General features: G+C 51.9%; 1 protein-coding gene across 4 annotated transcripts in view; it reads left to right on the top strand.

Annotated features, from left to right (window-relative positions):
• Window positions 1-24,590, top strand: part of RAP1GAP (RAP1 GTPase activating protein) — a 90,926-nt gene that overhangs the window by 64,818 nt on the left and 1,518 nt on the right. For 2 of the 4 annotated variants that reach the window (XM_031962668.1, XM_031962671.1), the window contains 19 exons: window positions 1,850-2,035; window positions 5,177-5,280; window positions 5,558-5,636; window positions 5,885-5,938; window positions 7,686-7,769; window positions 8,275-8,375; window positions 8,720-8,849; window positions 10,132-10,287; window positions 10,931-11,002; window positions 11,598-11,684; window positions 13,065-13,205; window positions 13,688-13,819; window positions 15,217-15,294; window positions 16,789-16,898; window positions 17,881-18,036; window positions 18,969-19,092; window positions 21,737-21,839; window positions 23,796-23,905; window positions 24,265-24,309. In XM_031962668.1, coding sequence (XP_031818528.1) covers window positions 1,850-2,035; window positions 5,177-5,280; window positions 5,558-5,636; window positions 5,885-5,938; window positions 7,686-7,769; window positions 8,275-8,375; window positions 8,720-8,849; window positions 10,132-10,287; window positions 10,931-11,002; window positions 11,598-11,684; window positions 13,065-13,205; window positions 13,688-13,819; window positions 15,217-15,294; window positions 16,789-16,898; window positions 17,881-18,036; window positions 18,969-19,092; window positions 21,737-21,839; window positions 23,796-23,905; window positions 24,265-24,273 — 2,016 coding nt within the window. In that variant the 3' untranslated portion in view covers window positions 24,274-24,309. The remainder of the gene's footprint in view (window positions 1-1,849; window positions 2,036-5,176; window positions 5,281-5,557; window positions 5,637-5,884; window positions 5,939-7,685; window positions 7,770-8,274; window positions 8,376-8,719; window positions 8,850-10,131; window positions 10,288-10,930; window positions 11,003-11,597; window positions 11,685-13,064; window positions 13,206-13,687; window positions 13,820-15,216; window positions 15,295-16,788; window positions 16,899-17,880; window positions 18,037-18,968; window positions 19,093-21,736; window positions 21,840-23,795; window positions 23,906-24,264; window positions 24,310-24,590) is intronic. The other 2 variants (XM_031962669.1, XM_031962672.1) reach the window with 1 other exon arrangement.

Raw genomic sequence — 24,590 nt, forward strand, 5'->3', positions numbered from 1 at the left:
TAGGGTTTTGAGATGAATCTTGAAGAAAGTCAGGGAAGCTATGAGGCAGGTCATCCTAGGCATGGGAGGCAAAGGTGTGGTGGTGGGAGATGGAGTGATATGTTTGAACACACACAAGAAGGCCAGTGTGATTGGGTCATGGGATGTGTGGAGGGGATCAAGGTGTAACAAGTCAGGAAAGGGAGGAAGGGGCCACATTTTGAAGATTTTTCTTTAAGTGTTAAAGAGAAGAATTTATATTTTATTTTAGAGAAACCAGGGAGCTACTGGAACTTAACGAGAAGGGAGTGTGATGTGACCGCATTTAGACTTTTGAAAAATCCCTTTGGTGGCTGTAATGATGGATGAATTGGGGCAGAAAGAGCTTTGGTGGTGGGAGGTCATATAAAAAGCTAATACAGTAGATCTGATAAGTTGCAATGAGGGTCTGAACTCCAGTGGTGGTGATGTGAGGAGAGACTAAAGGAAATTAGGAGAGATTTTGTGAAGATTTAAAACATAGAGTTTTTGTAACTGATTATCTGTCAGGCGTGTGGAAGAAGTGAATAATTTCCGATGAAATGGAGGTTTTGAGCCCGGGTGGCTGGGAGGATGGGAGTTGGAAGGAGGATAGTATTTGGAAAAGATCACTTTCAGAGTTCAGTTTTGGAGTTTAGGATGTTTGGGGGAGATGAACAAGAGGCAGTTGGAAATGTGAGTCTGGAGGTCAGGGTTGGATAAAAAATCTGGGAGCCTTCTTGTGGTGATGATAATTAAACCTTTGAGAGCAGATGAAACCATCAAGATAGATAGTATAGAGCAGGGGTCCTCAAACTACGGCTCGTGGGCCAAATGCAGCAGCTGAAGACGTTTATCCCCCTCACCCAGGGCTATGAATTTTCTTTATTCAAAGGCCCACAAAACAAAGTTTTTCTTTTTACTATAGTTCGGCCCTCCAACAGTCTGAGGGACAGTGAACTGGCCCCCTATTTAAAAAGTTTGAGGATCCCTGGTAGAGAGAGAAAAGAAGAGGGCCCAGGAAGGACCTTTGGGGGATTACATCCATGTTAGTGGTGTGGTATGGATAAAGGATTAGCTAAGGTGGGAGTAGGTTCTCTAGGCTGAAGTCTCCTTTAAGAGAAAGATCAGGGGTCCCTAGAAGTCAGCCTTCTTTCCTATCTCACTGACCCCTCGGATGCCTCCCACTGTAGCATCTCTTCCCCTTCTGGGGGCACCACTGGGGACTGGCCGAGGAAGTAAGGAAGGGGATTGGCAAGGCTGGGGTTGTTGCCCCTAAGGCTTCTGGGGAAGAATTCTTGGTTTCCCTTCTGGTTTTTTGGGAAGGTTTCAGTCTGAGAGGACTGTGGCCCCTGGAGGGGCTGGGAAACCTATGAAAGCCGATCCAAGTTGAAAGGAAACCCAACCTAGGGGAAAGAATCAGCAGCAGCCCTGAATTGGAGTCCCAGCTTAAGGACTGGACAAATCATCTCTCCTTTCAGAGCTTTAGTTTGCTCACCTCCAATAATTAATAATAATCAGATAATACAAAACAACAATAACAACAGCAACAAACTCACTTGTGGGGTTGTTGCCAGGAAAGTGCTTTGTCAGTGTTGCAGTGCTCCAGTCGTTAATGGTTGTCAGAGCTGACATATCCTTAGCTTTTCAAGGTCTCCAAAGCCCTTCGCATCTGTTAGTTACTCCATCTGACCCTCACTCAGGAGGTGGCTCCCATTATATACCAGTTTTGTAGTTCGCTCGGCCCAAGCTCATGCAGTTAGAATCTGGATCAGGTCCGGCTCAGAGCCGTATTCGCTGCATCCACAGTGGCTGGTGGCATGAGGCTGATTGCGTCCATCTCCTCTCCCAGGTCCTGGGGCGTGAAGGGCCCTTCCCCCTCATCCTGCTGCCTCAGTTTGGGGGTTATTGGATCGAAGGCACCAACCATGAGCTCAGCAGCATCCCAGAGCCTGAGCAGCTCCAGTCCCCCACGTCCAAAGTGAAGCTGGAGTGCAACCACACGGCTCGGCTCTACCGGAAGTACTTCTTAGGCAAGGTGAGCTGTCCGACCTGGGGGTGGCAGGGGGGCGTGACCCTGGCCTGGGAGGTGCCCTGGCAGCATTCCCCTTGGACCTGGGACTCAGAGGCAGCTTCCTCAGGGCAAGAAGGGCTCTGGAGGGCAAAAGTGGGATGGGGATCATCGAACATCCTCCCAGCCCCATTCAGATCGTGGCTTCTTGGGGAGGGGTCTTGGTGAGCTGAGAATGAGTCAGCGAGTGTGATTGGGTGGCAAGAGAGCAGATGCTGCCAGCTCTGCCACAGGAAGGCCATCCGGAGCTGTCAGGGACCTCAGAGGCCTTTTAGGGTAGCTGGCTTATTTTACAGATAAAGTGACTGAGATCAGGGAAAGGAAGTGTTTCGTCCAAGACCATCCAGGTCATGAGTGGCCAAGGCTGGCGCTGAGATGCCAGGAGCCTCCCACAGAAGGAGAAATGAGTGACAGGCAGGAGAAGGGACGTGGGGCAGCTGTCCTCAGGGATTAGGTTCATGGAGGGCAGAGCCAGGGGCAGAGGTGGGAGGTGCAAAGAAGCAGGAAGACTAGCGAAGTCCTCCAAATAATAGAAGCATCCCACACTAGCTGCTGCCTCAGGACTGGAGACCCCCGGGGACCCAACAGCTAGGGAGGGCTTCCAGGAGGGCACCACTGGGAGACCAGGCCAAAAAGCCAAGTTCAGGTGTTCACTCCGGCCTTCTAACCTGGTGATCTGGAGCAGATCACTTCATCTCATTCTTAAGGCTTCAATTGTAAAAAGAAGGATGTAACAAGACCTGGCAATCTTTGATTGCCTTCTGGCTCTGACATTCAGCATTATAGGCTTTATACCTGCTCTGACATCCTGGGTTCTAAAGGCCCTCCCAGCTCTGACCTCCTGGGTTCTAAGGGCCCTCCCAGCTCTGACCTCCCGGGTTCTAAGGGCCCTCCCAGCTCTGACCTCCTGGGTTCTAAGGGCCCTCCCAGCTCTGACCTCCCGGGTTCTAAGGGCCCTCCCAGCTCTGACCTCCTGGGTTCTAAGGGCCCTCCCAACTCTGACCTCCTGAGTTCTAAGGGCCCTCCCAGCTCTGACATCCCGTGTTCTAAGGGCCCTCCTGGCTCTGACCTCCTGGGTTCTAAGGGCCCTCCCAGCTCTGAGATACTGGATTCTAAAGCTGCTTCAAACTTGGACAGTTAACATTCTACCATTCCACATTTCCAGAGTCTCTCCTAGGTAGCCCCTGACCTTGCTTTCCAAGTATTGGGAGGAAGAGGAAGGACCTCCTAGGTTTTTGACAGTCTGGTAGAAGACCCTGTCCAGGGGACTGGGATGGGGTGGGATCAGGAGATCCTGGGTGGAGGGATGTGAGAATCACCCAGACACTGAGTGCCATCCCCTCCCTCCCCCCGGGGCTGTGTCCATGGAGGGAGTGGGGGGTTGGGGAAGAGGACAAAATGACCTTGGGCTTGCTGGTGTTGACGCCAAGGCAGCAAGTGAGCCAACATCACGAGGTTCTGAGCCCGCCCACCCCCCTGCCTCCCCCTGTTGGTTCCCCCCACCCCCAACCTGGGGACGTGACCCGCTGAAGATCCAGGGAGGGAAGGAGGGGTAGCCTCAGCTTAGGTCCAGGAGCTCCTTCTCTGAACAGTCTCTTTGGACAAGGTGCCCTTCCCCTTGGAACAGCCAGGGCCTCCCCAGCCCCTTGTGCCGGCAGGAGGTGGGGATGGGAGAGAGGGGCAGAGCACCAGGGCAGAGGTGCCCACCCTTATCCCTCGGGAGCACTGGATTTGGAATCAGGTGCCTTTGTGAACATGTTTTCTCTGCTAATGCTCCCTCTGTGACAAAAGTCATTTAACTCCACTCTGCCTCGGTTTGCCCATCTGTAAAACGAGTGGGCCGGACCAGAGTCCTCCAAGGCTCCTTCCGGCCCTGTCATCCTAGGACACTCCCGGTCCCATGCCTAGAGAGAGCTTCGTGTTTAAACAGGAGCTCACTTCCGGCTGATTCCTGGCGTGGGCGTTGGCCGGGGAGCCGGCTGCACTCGCTGGGCTGGGCCGGGCCGGGCGGGGTCAGGGGGTGTGGAGCCCTGGCTTCTCCTCCCAGATCCCTGCCTCTGGGCCGGCTTCCTGGGACCCAGACAGCCGTGCCCCGTCCTGGGAGGCCGGCCCCCAGCTCCCTGCGCCTCCTGCTTGGGACACCTTTCACTTCCTCTAAGTCACCCACTTACTAAGCCACGGGCCCGGTCCCTGCCCATGGGGAAGAACCCGGTGGAGCAACCGAGACACAGAAAACAATTAGGGCGTGATTCACAGTGGAGCCCGGGGATGCCTTCTGCTGGGCTCCGCGGGTACCTGGGCCTATAGGGGCGGAGGGAGAACATTCCCGGCTCTGGAGTCATCGGAGCCCGGGCCTCTGGGTCACTTCCCCCCGCTCCGGTTCTCTCCCAGGAAGTCTTGCTAGCCCCCAGTTTTGTGCTAAATGATCCCCAGCCCCTTCTAGGTGTAACACTGGGGGGGAGAGGGGGGAAATCGAGGTGGGTAGGAGGCCCTGAGTTCCAGTGTGGCCTTGTGGCCTGGGCCAGTCACTTCCCCTGCCTGCCTCAGTTTCCCCATCAGTAAAATGAGCCGGAGAAGGAAATGGCAAACTGCTCTAATCTCTGCCAAGGAAACCCCAGATGGGGCATGGAGAGTCAAAACATGATTGAAAAATGATGGAATTGAAAGTCTCAGAGGGGGCAGCAGGCGAACAAGCTGGTGCAAATGGGGGAGATCAGGGATAAATGTGGGAGTTACCCCAATCTCTTCTGGGAGGATGTGTGCTCCTTGAGAACGAGCATTGTGTCATGTCAGCCCAGCGCGGAGCATTGGATAAACGCGTGTCGGCTGCTGACCCGCGTCTCTGTGTGACCTCGGGCCTTCTCTGGGCCTATTTTCCTCATCTGTGAATGAGGAGGTTCCTTCCAGCTGTAGAGTCTTGGGATGCTTTCACCCTATAGGGTATGAAAGGCTTCAAGAGGGGGTGAGCTCCCCGTCTCTGGAGTTCTGCGAATGGCAGTTGGCTGGCAGTGCTGTGGCGAGGGTCGGAAAAGGAACAGACATAGCAAGGGAGGTTCTTGATCTGCTGCTTCTGTGGCGCTGAGTCCCCTTTCTTCTATCCTTGCCTAGGAACATTTCAACTACTATGCCCTGGACACTGCCCTGGGCCATCTGGTGTTCTCACTCAAGTATGACGTCATTGGGGATCAGGAACATCTCAGGCTGCTGCTCAGGTGAGCCAGGGATCCGGGTGATGGAGGTTGGGGTGGGAGGGGCCCTGCTGGGAAGGGGGGCTGGGAAGCATGAAGGGTTGGACCTGAGAAATAAGGAGCTCCACTCACTGGTTTTACAGGAGGAGAAACTGAGGCACAAGGGAAAAGTCAAGGATTTGAATGCAGGACTTTTCTCCCCTCAGCCTATTCTCTCTGGGTCCACCTTCCCACCAGCTTGGGCCAGACCGGATCCCTCAGCTTCCTCTGCTTCTCTCACTCCACCTTCTTCTCTCCTCAGGACGAAGTGTAGGACCTACCATGACGTCATCCCCATCTCCTGCCTCACAGAGTTCCCCAACGTAGTCCAGATGGCCAAGGTTTGACCTCCCTGCCTCTGGACCCTCTGGGCGGCTTCGGGTGCTGACCTTGGGGGGACCGGGCTGGGGAGGCCTGTTCCTGCACCCAGACGCTGGACCTCACACAGTCCTCCAAATGAATTCTCCCTGGTCCTCTGAGCCATGTTCTCATGTAAAGGAAGGCCTGTATTCCCTGCCCAGCCCCCCTGTACCCCTGGACTCACCTGCTCAGGCCCAGCCCCACATGCCCCCTTATCTTCTCCCTGCAGCTGGTGTGTGAGGACGTCAATGTGGATCGATTCTACCCAGTGCTTTACCCCAAGGTAGGACTGACATTTGCGGTCCCATCCTCATTGTTGGGGAGTGAGAACTGAGCTGTCTGGTATGTGGGGAGCAGGAAAGGCCCCTCAGCTCTCTGAATATTTGGAAACTTGTTCCTGGAACCCCAAGTCTCCTCAGGGATAATAGTCAACTTCCAGGGATTCTCAAGATTGGAGGAGGGAGATAATGATAAGAAGGGACTGAGTCACCCCAGAGCCCTGAAACCAGGCCTGTCAGCCTCGAGTGGATTGATGGGAGTGGGTGGGGTTGGTAGGGTAAAGAAATGTTGTTCTGGACGTTTGCCCCCTGCTACTGCCAGGCCTTTCTTGCCAACTTAGCAAGCTCTGAGCATCACAGAAGGGTCTCTGTTTAAAAGGACTCCAAAGTTCCATCTGAGAAAAAAGATGCCTCGGGAAGGAAAACTGGTTCTGATTTTGTGCCTAGGGGCAGACCCAGAAAGAAAGCCTCTCCTATAATCACAGACTCTAGAAAGGAAATGTCAGGACTGGAAGGATCTTAGGACACAGCATATCATAGCTGGGGGAAACTAGAATACAGAATGTCAGCTGTAGGGATCTTCATATCAGAGCTAGAAGGGACCTTAGAACAGAGAGTATCAGAGCCAGAAAGGACTCTAGAATAGAAGAATGTGGGAGCTGGAATGAATGTTGGAACAGAGAAGGATTCTGGGGAAAACAAATATTGAGTCTGTGAGGGACTTTAGAACCAGAATTTAAGATACCAGAAAAAGACATGTTTCTTTTCATCAGGGGAATGACAATCTGTGTAGTGAGAATGTCAGCTGAAAGGGTCTTAGAACATCATATATCAGAGCTGGAAAGGACCTTAGAACAGAGAATGTCAGAGCCAGAAAGAACTTAGAATAGAAGGTAGGAGTTGGAATGAATGAATGTTAGAATGGAGAAAGATTCTAGAAAAGAATATTTGGTCTGTGAGGGACTTTAGAACCTAGAACTTAAGATACCAGAAAGACATATTTCTTTTCTCCGGGGGAATGACCTCTGTGGTGAGAATATCAGCCAGAGGCGTCTTAGAACATAATATATCAGAGGGAGAAAGGACTCTAGAAGAGCATAGAGAAAGATTCTGGAAAAGAATATTGGGTCTGTGAGGGACATTAGAACCTAGAACTTAAGATACCAGAAAAAGACATGTTTCTTTTTTCCAGGGGAATGACAAACTGTGTGGTGAGATATAAGAAACAAGAGAGTAATAAATACCTGGCAAGATATTTGAATGCTAAAAATGGGCAGTACAGACTTTGGGTGCCATTGGATCTCTGAGGGGAGAGAATGGAAAGAGATGTGGACGCACGGGGTGCTCTTAACCCCAGAGGGCAGAACTAGGAGTTAATGACATGGGGAAAGGGAGGCAGTTGTCAGGAAGAAGGTCTCTGTGCCCCATAAGGAAACATTCCTTTGTTGGAGCTTGTCGGGAAGTCACTTAGCCAGACCCTACATGTAGAGATCTGGAGGGCATCCTCCAGGGTAGAATCAGGATGCTCAGCTGCTGGAAATAGTGGGAGAGGTGGTTCCTGCTCTCCTGGGCAGTTTCCCATTCTGAGAGTAGCCAGGGAAGGCTTCTTGGAGGAGGGAGCCAGGAGGGGCCTTGAAGGATTTGGCCAGGAAGAGGGGGAGATGGAGTGTGTTTCAGGGCGGAGAGCAAAGGTGATGCCCCAGGTGGAAGCTCTCTGTTGGGGAACGCACACTGACTGTCTGCTTTTCCCAGGCCTCCCGCCTCATCGTCACCTTTGATGAACATGTCATCAGCAATAACTTCAAGTTTGGGGTCATTTACCAGAAACTCGGGCAGGTGGGCCTCCCTGGACTTTGCTGAATCAACCTCCCGCCAATACCTGGGGGGACCCACCCTCACCACCCCCCAGGGCAGGTGACCAACCCAGAGACTCCAGGATTCTCCAGCTGCTGGGTCCGTCTCATTGCCTCCCACCTTAGATCATAGACAGTGAGAGCCAGAAAGGACCTTGGGACTCTCTCGCCCGCCCCCCCTCTTTTATAGATGAGGTTAATGACTTGCCCAAGGTCACACGGCAAGTCATTGAGAGAGCTGGGACTAGAGCCTAGACCTCCCAGCTCGGAGCCCAAGCTCCTGCCCTGGTAAATGGCGCGCTCCTTCTTTCCCTGGGGTTCCCGCGGAGCTCCCTGTCGGGGTGCCCAGAGAGCTCCAGGCTTACCCAGCCCAGCTTCTCTGATCTGGGGGGACGCTGGCTCTGCGGTGTGTTCTGGGGGGGAGGGCAGGAGGAAGGCTGCTGCCCCGGGGTAGGTGGCCCCACAACCCCAGCCCCGTGTCCCCGCAGACCTCGGAGGAGGAGCTGTTCAGTACCAACGAGGAGAGCCCTGCGTTTGTGGAGTTCCTAGAATTCCTGGGTCAGAAGGTCAAACTACAGGACTTTAAGGGGTGAGTCATCCTGGGGCTGTCTCTTAATTCACTCTATGACTAAGGGTGAGTAAATTCTCTCTGTCTCTTCATCTCTAAAATGAACAGATCAGACCAGCTCGTCTCTAATATCCTTTCTGGATCCAACATTCTATGATTCTTGGGAAAAGACAATGGAGGTGGGGAGCTGGGCAGTGGATTCGGATGCAGGGGAGAGTGAAAGAGTCATTCTCCAAAAATGGGAGGGGGGGTCTCAGGGAGTGAAGCCCCTCTCTCTGACCCAGTGGGGTTTGGAGGGCTGGGAGCCAGGCTCACTCCGGAGAAAAGTACAGCTAAGCCTCTGCGGTGGTGTCTCCGGATGGCAGGTTTCGGGGCGGCCTGGATGTGACCCATGGGCAGACAGGGACAGAGTCCGTCTACTGCAACTTTCGAAACAAAGAGATTATGTTCCATGTGTCCACCAAACTGCCCTACACAGAGGGGGATGCCCAACAGGTAAAACCTGACCCTCAGCACCTCACTCTTCCTATTGTCATATTTCTAGGCATTTTACAATCAAGACAATTGGATTAGTTTGCAGAACAAAAGTAAAACGAGCACTGTTTCTTTGTTTTTATTAATTTTTTTTCAGAACATATGCATGGGTAATTTTTAAAATTTTTTGTTAATTTAATTTTTTGTTGTTGTTGTTGAGGCAATTGGGGTTAAGTGACTTGACCAAGATCACAAAGCTGGGAAGTGTTAAGTGCCTGAGGGCACATTTGAATTCAGTTCTTCCTGACTTGGGGGCTGGTGCTTTATGCACTATGCCACCTAGCTGTCCCACATGGATAATTTTCAAACTTAACCCTTATAAAACCTTGTGTTCCAAATTTTTCCCTCCCTTCCCCCCCCAATCCCTCCCTGACAGCAAGTAATCCAATATATGTTAAACATGGAGCACTGTTTCTTTTTGAAAAACAACATATGTGGAAAGTCATCCTGTTGGTTTAGAAACAGAAAAATAATGTTCTTTAACTTACTGAATAAGCTTGTCAGCTTTATTCCCTAGGCTTCTCCATCTGTGAATTGAAAGGGGTAGAGTGCTGGTCTCCAAGTCCCCTTCAGGCCAAAATCTTTGTTCAAAGGGCCCTCTCAACCTTGACTTTTTAGTTCTATGGTTCTAGCATTCTGAGGTTCCTTTTAGTTCTGATTTCTGATTTTGTGACCTGGTTCCAGTGGAAAAAGCTTTGCACCTAGAATCAGATAATCTGTGTCCACTTATTAACAACGTGACTATGGGCACATCAGTAGTGGAGTGGAGCACTGTGCTCATTCAGGAAAATTTATGTTCAAATCTCCCCTCTGACCTTTACAAATTAAGTTTGATGGAGAGCTTTCTCTTATTGGGAATTCCCATGATTACATGACTACATCGCCTTTGTACATTATTATTGTGTGTATTTAAGTATTATTAGTTTGCTCATACGGTGATAATTTTTGGGATATGTTGACAGTTGAAAAAAACAAGGAAAAAAATTTTAGGGAGATTTTCCCCTCCTTCTAGTTTCTTGAGAAAATCAAAAATGTTCTCAGGAAAGAAAATTATTCCATGTTGAATTTTGTTCCCTGTGCTTTTTGTCCCGCTCCCAAAATTCAAATCTCTAACATCAAATCCCTAAATGCTTGAGAATGATGGATCATCTCCCACAATCCTTAGGAGCCTGGGGCTATAGGAGGGTCCCTCTCTTTGCCCCCAAGGATCCCAACTCAGGGGCCTTGGGGGCCCTGTGCTCAGTTACAGAGGAAACGGCACATCGGGAATGACATCGTGGCTGTGGTCTTCCAGGATGAGAACACGCCCTTTGTGCCCGACATGATTGCTTCCAACTTCCTACATGCCTATGTAGTGGTGCAGGCGGAGGATGCTGGCCCCGATGGGCCCTTTTACAAGGTGAGGGGGCTCCATGAGGGACCCAACCCTCTGCTCTCAGTCCTGTGTTAGGGCAAGGACAGATGAGACCGGGTCCCAGCCCTGGCTCAGCCACTTACCTTCTTCTATGTGACTTTGGGTAAATCACAGGCCTTGTTTTTCCAATGTATGTACTGAAAGGATTGGTGTAGGTGAGCACTGAGGCCCTCCCAGCTCTGACGTTCTGTGCTTCAAAGGCCTTCCCAGCTCTGACATCCCATGTTCTAAGGGCCTTCCCACTCCTGATATCCTGTGTTTTAAAGGCCATTCTAGCTTTGACATTTCTATTTTCTAGGAACCTTCCCAGCTCTAATATTCTTTAATATTTAATGTTCTTTAATATTCTAAGATTCTTCCAGCAGACACCCTGTAGTTCTGCAGTTCCTTCATGCTTTTGCCCTATAAGGTTTCCTCAGCTCCCAGCCTGCCCCGTTCCCCATATTCCTGCCTGCCCCAAGAGGGAGAGGAGGGAATACAAGCTTTTCACCATCCTCACGGCCCCCAAACCCCTTTAGTTCATGGCTGGTTAAGCTAATCTCATGTCCCTATTCCAAGGAGTCCCTGAGGGAGTGAAAAGAAAATGATGGGGAGGGGGCCTAGAATGAATGGCTGCTCTCCCCTCCAGGTGTCAGTTACTGCCAGGGATGACGTGCCCTTCTTCGGGCCCCCACTTCCAGACCCTGCTGTCTTCAGAAAGGTGAGGAGGACATGAGTGTTCTACCTTCTGTCCCCTTTCTCCTCTCCTTCCTGTCCCCACTCTCCCCTCGTTAGGGGTGTGTGTGTGTGTGTGTGTGTGTGTATGTGTGTGTGTGTGTGTGTTGTTGGGGACTGACCCCAATGTCTCTGTACCAGGCCCCAGGACTTTCCCTATGTCATTCCCCTGGGGCAGTAAAGGAGGCCAAAGGCTATGGGAGCTCCCCACTTAGGGAGATCTCCAGGTGCTTTTTTGGATCCCGTGGATCCTAGGATCTCTTCCCATTATTAGTCCCGAAGACCTGAGCTCTGTGTATCCAGGAGACCAGAGGGGAGTGGGGCCTGGTTTTCCCCAGCACCAGAGCATCACCTTCAGCTCCCTGATAGGCTCCCGGGGCCAAGCATCCATTGCTCTGGACCTCCTTCTCTCTGCTTCCTTTCAGTCTCCTGTACCTGGTTCTCTCTCCTGCCACGTGGCCCCTCTCGCCATTCCCCTCTGCCTCCCCAGTCTCCATGGAAAGAGTTCCCCGTTCTGCTCGGCTAACCAATCTCCTCTCTCTCTCTTTCCCTCCCGTCCTTCTACCCCGTGGGGTCCGCAGGGCCCCGAATTCCAGGAATTCCTGCTGACAAAGCTGATAAATGCAGAGTACGCCTGCTACAAGGCGGAAAAGTTTGCCAAACTGGAGGTGAGAGGCCTGGGTCCGGCCCCTGGGCTGGGTCAGCACGGGAGAAGCCCCCCGGGGGGAGCTGAGTGGGCTGGAAGGGGGAGACCTGGAGAGAGAAGGGGCAGGGTTGTGGTGGCTGATGGGAAGCGAGAGAGGGCCATTGCAGAAAGGATTTCTGGATTTGGGACCAGGAAAGGGCAGCTTGCCACGTGCGGGAGAAATTGAGACAAAACTTGGGGGCCCTCAGCGGAGCCCCAGATTCTGGCTAAAGCCGTCCCGAAGCCAGGCCTGCTCCCACCAGATTGTGCGTGATGTCTGGGGAGCCCCTAGCCCGGCCCTTCGGGGCCCTCCCCTTCCCCCCTCCGTAGACCACTCTCTCCCCTGCAACAAGTCACACAACCAATTGCTTCACGACCCTCTCCTGAGCCCTTCTTGTGGGCCCAGCCCTGTGCTAGAGTCCTTCCAGACTATGGGGGGAAGGTCTGACAGGTCCTGGAGGCCGGGGGCCGGCAAGGGATCGCAGCATGAACTAAGAGTGAACTAATGAATGAATAGTGCGCTACTTAGCAAAAGAGAGCCACTGCAGGTTCTTCGGGGGGAGTAACCTGATAATACATCATGCTTACAAAGCTGTGGACTACAAAGCCCTTATCTCATTTGGGCCTCATGTAATCCAGACTCGCCAATCTAAGGAGACACGTCCAAGAGCACACAGCAGCTGGTGGTGGAACTGGGGGTGGGAGCCAGGGCTCTAGAACCAAGGGTTTCCTACTATACTGCCCTACGGGAGGACGTTCAAAACAATAGACATTAAGCAAACATTAGACATTGTACAAACATTAAGCACCAGCTGTGTACACAACATAAGGAAGGTACATTTTGGAGGGATTTCCCGGGAGCTGGCTTCAGGATGCCCCTTTGCCCCTTTCTATCAAAACCTGCTTTCTGGAAAAGATCCAACAAATCTATGGGCACTAAGAGCTTGTGAGGAGCTGGAAAACCCTGGCAAACCTGAGGGTCTCTCCTTGGGGTGTTGGCATTTGTACTGGGGCAAAGGAAAAAATGATGCAGTTGCCAGCTAGATCTGGGATCAAATCTCCACCCTCCTCCACTAGCTGTGGGATCTTGGGCAGATCATTAGCCCCCTGGAGCCCTGTTTCTTCACATGTAAATGATCAGGTCAGATGAGGTTCCCTGAAGTCCCTTCTGGCTGTGGCGACTCAAGCTTCAAGGAGTAATGGGTGGATGCAGGCTTTTGGGGGGGGGAGTAGAGGGAGCAAGGAGGCCATGCTGCGCCCCCCATCCGGCTTCAGAGACCTTGGTCTTGTCTGTGGGAAGAGGAAGGGCGAGTCCTCCAGGGTGCTCGTTACCTCCCCAGTGACCCTCCATCCTTCTCCACAGGAGCGCACCAGGGCTGCCCTCCTGGAGACCCTCTATGAGGAGCTGCATGTTCACAGCCAGTCCATGATGGGCTTGGGGGGAGATGAAGACAAGATGGAGAATGGAGGAGGGGGCAGTGGTGGCTTCTTCGAGTCTTTCAAGGTAAAGTTCCTGGGGCTTGTGGGTAGGGCCCAAGGGTAATGCCTGGGAGACTTGGGGGGCCTGGGGTGCCAGGAAAGACTGGGGTGGGGGGGAAACAGCATGAGGATGGAGCCTGAGATTCAGGGGCAGGTCTGTGGTTGGGAGGGAAGCCTGTGGCTTAGGAGCAGAACCAGTGATCTGAGACTTGGAAGCCCTCAGTACATCTAAGCCCCCAGCTGCTATAACATTCAGGACCCCGTCCCTCCCAGCCCTGATCTCACCCGATTCCTTTGTGGGGAGGAACTCAAAACAGAAAATGATGTCAGAGCTGGGGGTGCCCTTAAAACCCAGGATGTCAGAGTAGGGAGGGGCCTTAGACCCCGGGATGTCAGAGCTGGGAGGGGCTTTCCTGACTGCTCGAGCTGGGCTTTTTCTCCCAAGCCGTAGGTCCTCCTGTTCTTTCCCCCACCTCCCTGAGTGACGGCCCCTGTCTCTGTCCCCAGCGCGTGATCCGGAGTCGCAGCCAGTCTATGGATGCCATGGGCCTCAGCAACAAAAAGGCCAGCACTGTGTCCACCAGCCACAGTGGGAGCTTTGGCCCCAACAACCCTGACTTGGTGAAAGCAGCTGGCATAGTGAGTGCTCCCAGAGACAGGCACCTTCCCAGGCCCTTAGTGTCCCCCCTCCTCTCCTTCCTTTCCATTTCTCCTCCTCCTTCCTGCCTTTTGCTCCATCACCTTTTCCCCTCCCTCCCTGCTCCCTCTCTCTCTTCCCCTCTCCTTCCTTTTCCCCCTCCCTCCCCTTCCCCTTTCTTTCCTCTTCCTCCCCTCTCCCTTCCTTTCCATCCCTTCCCCCTCTCCTTCCTTTTCCTTTCCCTTTCCTTCCTTCCCTTTCTTTTCTTCCCTCCCTTTTCCCATTTTTCTTCCTCCCTCATCCTTCCTTTCTTCTTCCTCACTCCACCTCCCCTTCTTCTCCCCATCCTGTCCCCCAGGTTGGGCTGCCCCTGCCCAGCTAACCAGCACCTCCCTGCCTCCATCCCCTCCCTGACATCCGTCCCATCCCCACTGGGGGCAGGTTTTCCTCTCGGAGTCTGGGTGGCCTGTTCCCCATAACCCGGAGCTGGGAGAGCGGGCCCAGCAATCAGCAAGTGCAGAAGCTCTGCCCACTTAGTTCAGGCACTGGCCGTGTCCCCAACACGGTAGCTTCTTCCCTAGTCCAAGAAAGCCAAGAAGTCCTGGCACCTTTTCCCAAGCCAGTGTCTTGGGCTTCCTCCCCCCAGTCCTGGCACTGCCAGCCCCGGCTGCCGTAATCTCCCTTTGCCACCATACCCGTGCCCTTTGGGAGTCCCTCTGGCTTTGCCTGCTGAAAGCTCCATCCTGGAGGGCGGGAATGAAGCCCCACGGCCCAGACGGCTGTGCGGCAACCCAAGCTCTGGGTGCCAGAGAGGCCTTTGGGTTTGGGCCCTTGGCCAGAGGGGCCCCCTTTCTCCCCCCTCCCTGAGGGCCCAGGAGTGGCGGCTTGGCCTGGACCTCTGGACACTGCTGCAGGAAGATGCCCCGCTTCATCCCTGCCCAGTCGCCATCTTCCACACCCCAAGCTGCTTCGAGCCTCCCCCGCTCCCAGCAAAGGCCCCTGTGACGGGCCCTAGTCCAGCCCCCCATTGGCCGGGATGGGGGAGCCCGAGGGCTCTGGGGCCAGGCCTGGGCGGCTTTTGGGGCAGTAACCAAACCATGTTTTTTTTTTTGTTTTTTTTTTTGTTCGTTTGTTTGTTTGTTTTCTTTTCTTTTTTTTGTTCTATTTCTGCATGATTTTCTCTTTCTTTTCTTCTCTCTCATTCCTCTCTTCTCTTCCTCCTCCTGTCTTCTCTCTTTCTCTTTGCCTATCCCCCTTTCTCTCTTCTTTCTCCCCTTTTCTCTCTTCTTTCTCCCCTTCCCCTCTTCTTGCTCTCCTCCGTTCTCTCCTCCTCCTTTCTCGCCTCTTTCTCCTTTTCTCCATCCCCGGCTCTCTCTTATCTCCTCTGCCCGCTTGCCAGTCATTGCTTATCCCGGGGAAAAACTCCAGTAGATTCGGACGTCGGGGCAGCGCCATAGGCATAGGAACCATAGAAGAGGTTGTCGTACCCGGTGCTGCCGCACCTCAGCGGCCGGGCCAGCTGCTGGCTCTTGCATGTAGCTCTCTTGTTTGTGGGGGACGGAGGCCGTATTGGGGACGGGGTCTCCTGAGAGGTGGGGGCGGCTGACACCCCCTCATTGCCAGGGCCTCTCGAGGTGAGCGGGACTGGGGGCACAACTCGCCAGAGGCCCTGCCTGGAGAGAAGGCCGGATCCCTCGGCCAGGGGACGGCCTGCTCTTAGTCTCGACTGAGTTCTGGTCCCCGGGCGAGTCGCAGTGCCCCAGGGACCAGCCCCCCAATACTGCCTCCGGCTCTCCTGGGGACACTGCCCGTGCCCGACCTGTCCCTGCTGCCCTGCCAGCCTGGGTGCCCGCGGCCACACCTGCTGCTCCCTGCTCCTGCCTCCATCCTCCCAGAGCATGAGCTGCCCAGGCCCCCACTGCTGCCCCTCCCCTCCCTCCGCCCTGGATCCCCCTCCAGCATGGTATCTCTAGGAGCCCACTCTCAGACAGGGGGGAGAAGGGCTCCTGGCAGCGGGCACGAAGGGATTGGTGTGGGCATTGTGGGCAGCCGTCCGGCCCAAGGCCTCTGCCCCTCACCTCCCCCCCGCCCCCTGGTATACGGCCTGATTGTGTGTGTGGGGAGGGCCAGCACTGACCCCGTCTCCCTCAGCACGATTCTTGCACATTTGCCTCGTCTGTCTGTCTGTCCATCAGCCCACCTGTCCTGCGTCCCTCTGGCGGAAGGTGCCGGGGGCAGGGCCGGGGGCTGGGGAAGAACGGGAGAGAGTGGACTCTGCTTTTCAGCTGCCGGGCTGAGTCCCCCTCCGTGGGGGGGGGGGGGGGCTGGGCCGGTAGGAGGCAGACAGGGAGGGCACTGCCAGGTCTCTTCCCCAGCCCACCTCTTGGGGAAGAGAGGGCACAGTGTTACAGGTGAGGGGGGACAGGCTCTGTCCCTTCTTGGTCTCTCTCTGTGTCTCTCTTACTCTGGAAAGAGAACTAGGAGTCAGAAGGCCTTGGTTTTGACCATCGCTCTGAACTTCTTTGGAGCCTCAGGGTTCCCATCTGTAAAGTGGGGTTCTCTAGTTGAGTGCCCTGGGAGGGGCAGCAGGACACCCTGGTTCAAACCCCACCTTGGACACTTACCAGTCTTGGACAAAATGAGTGTTTTCTGATTTCTAAAATGAGGGGGTTTGAACCAAGTGGTTTCTGTGCCAAGATTCTTCATGGTCCTTCTCTCCCTCTTTCAAAGAAGGGTTTGTCCGGGTTTCTCGGTCTCATCCCCCCGCCCCCAAGGGTCCGTCCCTTTCAGAACCCTGGATCCTGGGGAGTCTGGTCCATTTGCCAGCATGGCCCGGAAAGAATCTTTGATCTCTACCCCCAGCGAGGGGCTGCGGGCCTGGGGCAGGGAGGGGAGACCCGGATGCTGACCCCTGCCCAGCCAGCATTTGGGGGGCCTAGGGCAGATCCTGAGCCCGGCCTTCTCTCTGCAGTCACTGATTGTGCCTGGGAAGAGTCCCACCAGGAAGAAGTCGGGCCCCTTCAGCTCGCGTCGGAGCAGCGCCATTGGCATTGAAAACATCCAGGAGGTGCAGGAGAAGAGGTGGGTGCTCCCTCATCCTCCGCGCCTCCCCTTGGTGCCCATAGCGACTCCTTCCCACCTCCCCCTCTGCCTCTGGTTCAGGAGTCAGGAAGACAGGTGGACGATGTACCTCAGTCCCCTCCCTTCTGAAGTCGGGATATTTGCCTTTCTTATCCCATAGGGTTGTTGTGGGAGATAGATTATAAAGCATCCTATTAGCGTGAGCATCACAATCACTTCCGTACCCCCACCCAAATCTCGTCCTGGGATCCTAGGTTTAGAGCTCAAAGGGATCTCAGAGTTCATGCATCCCTCCTGTCAAGGCTCATCCCGTTCTTGTTTTAGAGAGCAGGAAACTGAGTCCCAGCATCACACGTAGAAGCAGCTGGATTTGAATATAGGTTCTTCAACTCTAAATCCATCATTTTCCATCGCCCCTCACTGTCTTCCCTTTCCCCTTCCCCTTTTCTGCTTTCCCTCCCTCTTCCTCCCCATACCATCCTCCATCCTCCCAGAGGGATGTTCTAGAAGCTATAAGCTCCTCCCTCTCCCTCCCCATACCATCCTCCATCCTCCCACAAGGATGTTCCAGGTACTATAAGCTCCTCCCTCTCCCTCCCTAGACCATCCTCCATCCTCCTAATGGGATCTTCCAGGTATTATAAGCTTTTCCCTCTCCATACCATCCTGCATCCTCCCAAAGGGATGTTACAGGAATTATAAGCTCCTCCATCTTCTCCAGGGTTTAGAGCCCTTGCTCCTCCCCATCCCCATTTAAACCTTGGAAGAGCCAGTTGCCTCGTGCTTTCATAGAGCCCCGCCCCCCAACTTCTCAACGCCCCTTCTTGTGGCATCCACAGCCAGACACAGCTTGGGGTGGGGGTGGTGCAGGGGCCAGAGTCCAGCAACCTCAGTTTGATTCAGGTACCGGTGGCAGGAAGCAGGCCCCAGAGCAGGCGTCCCCTGTAGCTCTCCCCCTTCACGGTGCCTCTCCTCCTGCCAGACCTGATGCTGAATCGCCCCGCTGTCCCCGGGTGCCCCGAAGAGAGAGCCCGCCTGCTGGACAGAAGACCCCAGACAGCGGACACGTCTCTCAGGAGCCCAAGTCAGAGAATTCGTCCAATCAAAGCTCCCCAGAGATGCCCACCACCAAAAACAGGTTGGTACCCATACACGTTTGGACACTGCCAGAAAAAGGAAAAAACCCTCTATCAATATTAGTGAACAACAGATTTGGGGATTTTGTTTTCTTAATCAATTTCCAATTTTTGTTTTATTGGATTATTTAATCCATTCACATGTAAAGTTATGAGTTAGGTTTATATTTTTATCCTTGTTTCTAATATGGTTTTCTTTACAAAAAAAAAAAAAAAAAAAAAAACAACTGTTAAGATATTGTTTGTTATTTTTGCTTAACCTATTTTAAGGAAACCATATTTCTATAGATTCTCTTAACTTTATCCTTAAATCCTCCCTAGTGTTAAATGGTCAAAGGATATGAACAGGCAGTAAAACCAGATCTTTTTCAAACAAAAATTGTCTAAACGTGCCCTCTCCACCCTGTACTTGTAGAGTTGACTTTTTGGCACCAAAACGTCAGGCTTTACATTTTTCCCTGTTGAATTTCATATTTTTGTTGCTGCTGTTTAGATGTAGCTAATTCTCCATGACCCCATTTGGGGCTTTCATACAAAGATACTGGAGTGGTTTGCCATTTCCTTCTCCAGCTCATTTTACAAATGAGCAAACTGAGGCAAACTGGATTAAGTGACTTGTCCAGGATCATACAGCTAATAACATCCGAGGCTGAACTTGATCTCAGGTCCTTGTGACTCCATGATCAGCTTTATTTCTATTAGATCGAGTCCATCTCATCTAGGACCAGGGGCCACCAAATTATACTTAATAATCTCTATTGGCTGCATATAATTTAGTTAAAATTTTTAATATCTCTGTTCTATTGTGTTTTTATTTATTTTTTTAAATATCTCGCCTACACTTGAATCTGATGCAGGCCACATGGGGCCTATTGCTTTACATCTGGGGTCTGGGATGGGAGAGCACTGACAGTCCCCCAATGTGTGTTGGCAGGGCAGAGATGGCCATCCAGAAGGCCGAGGCGCTGAAGGATTTCTCGCGGTCATCCTCCAGTGCCAGCAGCTTCGCCAGCGTGGTGGAAGAGACAGAAGGTGCCAATGAAGATGACATGGGCATGGTAACCATGGGGATCTGGGCGCTGTCCCTCGTGGGGAGGGAGTCCTGTCCCAGCATTGACGTGTGCTTCTCCATGTCTTTGGGGGTCAGTGGGAATGGATATGTTCTGAAGGAGACCAGGAGACTCCCCTGAATTACTTGGGATAATCCATGTAGCCAAGGAGGGCCCTTTGTACTCCTGGGAGATGCTTACGGGGGACTTTGGTGATCTCGGTCAAGATAGGTGGGAGTGCCCCATATAAACCAGAGCATCCTTGTGGGACTTGTGTCCCCACATCTCTGCTACGAGCCCCCGCCCATTCATTCTCCACATTTCTCATTGCTATTCCCTCTTCTGTCCCCACTGCCCTCACCTTGGTATCACCTTCCTGGCCTGTTACAGGAGCCTCCTAACATCTTCCTGCCTCCTCTCCTTCCCTCCTCTCTCTTCTTTTCTTCCCCTTCTCTCCCCTTCCTTCCCTTTCCCTCTTTCTTCTCTCCTCTCATCCTTTCCCCTCCTCTCTTCTCTTTCTGTCTCTATTATTCATTCTTTCTTTCTTGTTCTCTCATGCTATTTCCCTTCTAACCTGCCCTTTATACCACAACCAAAACGATTTCTCACTGAATTGGTCACTTTGCTCTTCCGCTCCAAAATCTTTCAGGGGTTCCCTCTTGCCTGCAGAGTAAATGTTAGAATCCTTTGCCTGGCATTCAAGGTTCTCTAGAATTGGATGCTACTGTCCCTTTTCAGCCTCATTTCATAGTGCTCTTATCTATCAATTGTAAACTCTGCTCAGTCTGGCCAACTCTGCTCATGCCCTGTGCATTCTGCACCTTTGTTCAAGCTGTTCCTGATTACCTACCCTCTCTCTTTTTCTCCTGTTTAATTTCTCTCTCTCTTTTAAAGTCCAGCTTAAGGACCATCTCCCTCTGGGAATTCCACCCAGATCTCCCCTCAGTAATGAAGGACTCCTTCAGATTTCCCCTAGCAATCTGCTCTGCCTCCTCTTAGCACTCTTTCCTGGAGCCGAACCCTCCAGAGGCCATGGACATTAGGGGGAAATGCTATATTTGAGGTCAGAGGAGATGAATTCAACATGTAGCTTTATTCCTCCTACTGTAGACTTGATCATAAACACCATTGAGAGTATTTGTGTTGATGCTTTCTCTGATTAAGCTGTGAGCTTTAGGAGGGCAGCTGTCCCAGCTGATGCCATACAGGCCGGACATCTCCCAGCTTCTCGCTTCTTGGGCCCTCAGTTTCCTCATCTGTAATAGTTAATTTGCCTAGATAGGCCTTGAAAGTTTACAAACACATATGTAAATTATTCAGTTATCTCATCTGAAAATGGAGTTGGCCTGGGGGGTCTCTGAAGCCTCTTTAGGCTATAAATCTAGAATCCTGTGACTTTAATTTTTTAGGGAAAATAAGGAAAGTCCCTCTACCAATACACCCATCCTTGATCTTTGAGGTTTATGGAGTTGCCCAAGGTCCTGAAAGTGAAGGAGTTTGTCCACTGTCACACAGCCGGGGTGGGTCTTGATTCCAAGGGTCTTCCTGTTTCTGAGGCTGACTCTTTATCAGCTGTGCCAGCTTGCCACTTCCATAGACTATAGCTGAAGCAGAATGGTCAGCAGTTAAGTCCATGCTAGCCAGGTGTGGTGACCCCCCCTTCTTGTCCCCACTAAGTGGGTGATGAGGCTGGTGGATCGCACTCCCTAAGTGGACCCAAGGCGGGTCCAACCAGCCCAGGTCAGAACTGAAGCAGGTCAAAGTAGCTGAGCCAAAGCCCATGAGTTGCCCTGAACTTCTGGGAGAAATAAAAAGACTCATGTCTGGAAAGGAAAGGGAAAAAAAGGAAAGAAGAAAAGAGAAGAAATGGCTGAATGAAAGATATTCTGGGGTCTGGGAGCATCTCCCTGTGGCCGTGAGAATCTTATTGTGTGACTGGGAGACATTTGTGCCCCAGCCTTGTATGACTAAGAAATAATGCAGCCATGGAGACACGGATCTTTATCACTGAGATGCCATGTGTGTGATGTGGAAAGAGAGTCTGGGCCAGGGAAAAGAGGGCTGGATTTATTCAGAAGACCCAAGTTCGAATCCCAGTCCTATTGCTTCTAGCTGTGGGAGTTGGGAGAAATCATTCAACCTCCCTAGGGCTCAGCAAGCCAGAGGGCTGGGCTCGGAGTCAGGAAAACCCGAGATCAGATTCTATACTTACTAGCTGTGTGATCCTGGGCAAATCACTTCACACGTTTACTCAGTTCCAGTGTCATTCCAGTAATGAAGTCACAAAGAGTGGGACAGGACTGAAAGCGACTAAACAACAACAACAAAAGAACTCAGTCTCCCCATATGTAAGATGAGGATGTTAGAATGGACAGATACGGGATCTCTTCATGCTTTAAACCTGACTACGTTGATTTAGAATAGAGAGGGACTAGGATCTCTTCAAACTTCAATCTTGTAATCATGGGAGAGGGGATTCCTGGGCTGGCCAGAGCTGGGAGGAAGGAACCAGGAGACGGGCAGTCGTCTCCCCCTGCTGACCACTGCCGGTAGGACAGGGATGCTGGGCCGTTTGTCCCCCCTGCAAAGGTCCAAGTGGAACTTAGGAGTGCCACAGCTGAACGCCTGTACCCCTCTGTCTGTGACCCTCCAGGAAAGTGTGTCCTCCTCTGGGATGCCACATAAGAGGGACTCCTTCATCTACAGTACTTGGCTGGAGGACAGCGTCAGTACTGCCAGTGGGGGAAGCTCACCAGGTACCACCCCACTCCTCCCCTTCTTCCCCATGGGGTAGGCAGAGCTGAGCCCTGGTTGGGGGGAGGGGCAGAGCCGAGCCCTGGTTGGGGGCATAACAGAGCTGAGCCCGGGGGGGAAGGGGAGGGGAGAGCTAATCCCTGGTGGGGGGAAGAGCAAAGCTACCCCCTGGTGTGTGGGGGAAACTCTCCATAAAACTTGGGGTCCCTGTCACTCCAAGCTTCCCAAAGCCTGGCCCCATCCCTGGTCTGCTCGGGTCCGAGGGGCGGAGGGCAGTGTCAGGTCAGTGCCTCTGTTCTGCTGCTCACTTAAATGGGTGACCTTAAGCAAGACATTTTCCATCTTTGGACCTCAGGTTTGTCATCTATAAAATGAAGAAATTGGATGCAATCGTTTTAAAAAATATTTTATTTTTTCCCCAATTACATGTAAAAACAATTTTTAACATTCTTTTTTTTTTTAAGTTTTAAGTTTTTAAAGTTTTAAGTTGCCACATTCTATCCCTCTTCTCTCTTCTCTCTCTTTTCATCTGCCTGAGACAGTAAACAATCTGATGCAGGTTATCCATGTGCAATCCCTATTAGTCATTTTGTGGAAGAAATCTCAAACAAAATAAGAAAGAAAAAATGCTTGTTTCAGTCTGTATTCATATGCTATCAGTTCTTTGTATTCAAATGCTATTAGTTCTTTCTCTGGAAGTCCTGGACAGCATTTCTTATCATGAGTCCTTTGGGATTGTCTTGGATCATTTTATTGCTGAGGATAGCTAAATTATCCATAGTTTTTTATTGTACAATATTTGCCATTACCATGTTCAGTGTTCTAGTTCTGCTCACTTCAGTCTGCATCAGTTTGTAAGTCTTTCCAGGTTTTTCTGAAATCATCCTGCTCATCATTTCTTTTTGTTTTTTGTTTTTGTTTGTTTGTTTGTTTTTCCTGAGGCACTTGGGGTTAAGTGACTTGCCCAGGATCCCACCATCAGGAAGTGTTAAGTGTCTGAGGCCAAATTTGAACTTGGGTCCTCCTGACTTCAGGGCGGGTGCTCTCTCCACTGCACCACCTCGCTGCCCCCCTGCTCATCATTTCTTTTAGCACACTAGTATTCCATTCCAAGTATATACCACAACTTGTTCAGCCATTCCCCAAGTGATGGGCATCCTCTCCGTGTCCCATTCTTAGCTACCACTCAGACAATTGCTATAAATATTTTTGTACAACTAGGTTTTTTCCCTATCGGGGGAGCCTCTTTGGGATACAGACCTGGTAGTGATACTACTGGATTAAAGGGTATGCAGTTTGACAGCCCTTTGGGCATAATTCCAAATTGCTTGACTTAGTTGACAATTCCGCCAATGGTACATTAGTGTTCAAGTTTTCTCATATCCCCTGCAACATTTACATCTTCCTTTCCTTTCTATTGGCCAGTCCGATAGGTATGAGATGGCACCTCAAAGTTGTTTAAATGTGCATTTCTCTAATCAAAAGTAATTTAGAATATTTTTCATATCACAATATGATTTCTTTATCTGAAAATTGTTTGTTCATATCGTTTGATTATTTATCAATTGGGAAATGACTTGGGTTCTTATAAATTTGACTTGGTTTTCTCTAGATAAATATGAAATGAAGCCTTTATCAGATATATTTGCTGTAAAAAAAAAAAAAAAAATTCCCCCTCCCGTTTTCTGCTTTCCTTATAATTTTGATTGCATTGATTTTGTTTATGCAAAAACTTTTCAATTTTACACAATCAACATTAGACTTTTTATATTTTATACTGTTCTCTCCATCTGGTCCTAATGTAGTGATTTTTTTAAGGATCCTTTCAGCTCTCAAATCCTGATTTTTGTTTCTAGCTAGCCAGTCACACCATGTTTGAGTGTCAGAGCAGTAGCCCCTCTACCCATCGGCAATGACCACACTCCTGTCCCTTCTTTTAACCTCTGCCCCACCCCCAGGCCCCTCTCGATCACCACAGCCAGATGCCAGGAAATCGGGGGACCCGGCCTGTCCAGAGATTAAGATCCAGCTGGAGGCACCCGAGCAGCAGCAGCAGACACCCCACTTGGTGAGCCTCGGGGGCCCTGGGGAGGGAGACAGGGATACTCGAGACTAGCTCAGGGAGGGATGCAGTGGCCTAGAATTTAGATCACGGTAGCATGCCCTCCCACCCCGACCCAGATCATTAGATTGGGGGCAGGTAGACAGAACTAGTAGCGGGTTCGTTCTCTCCAGGTTCTGAGGACATTGCTCCCTACCCCCCATCCCTGACAGCCGATTATTGAGGGGAGAGGAGCTTTCTTTCTGGGTGTTCCAGGGGTTCTCGGGGGTCTAGGACAAGGATCTGGGCTCCCTGAGTGACTCAGTCTCTTCTTTTTCCCCTGCCTGCCATGTGTCCATCCCGTTGACCGTTTTCTGCCCGGGTAGGGCTGCTAGCCCTTCGGCCAGGCCTCCGTGAATAGGACATCCCAGGTCAGTCTCTGCCCAGGGAGGGGAGTGAGAAGGTGGGACCGGCACAGAGGGCCCAGGGCCATGGAAAGGCCCACTCAGTGGAGATGGAGGTTTTGCTTGGGTTCCTCACCCACTGGCACTCGAGCTTTGCTGAGGGTGGCCCCCTTTGGGCGCTGGCCAGGCGAGCAGCGGGCTTCATGGGCAGGTGGCTGCCCACAGTCGCCACCAGCTCCCTCCTCTCCAGGCCTGCCCCCGCCCCACGAGGCTCTCTCCCTGCTGATCCTTCCTTGCCAAAGTCTCTT

Source organism: Sarcophilus harrisii, chromosome 3, assembly GCF_902635505.1.
Source record: "Sarcophilus harrisii chromosome 3, mSarHar1.11, whole genome shotgun sequence".
NCBI lineage: Eukaryota > Metazoa > Chordata > Mammalia > Dasyuromorphia > Dasyuridae > Sarcophilus > Sarcophilus harrisii.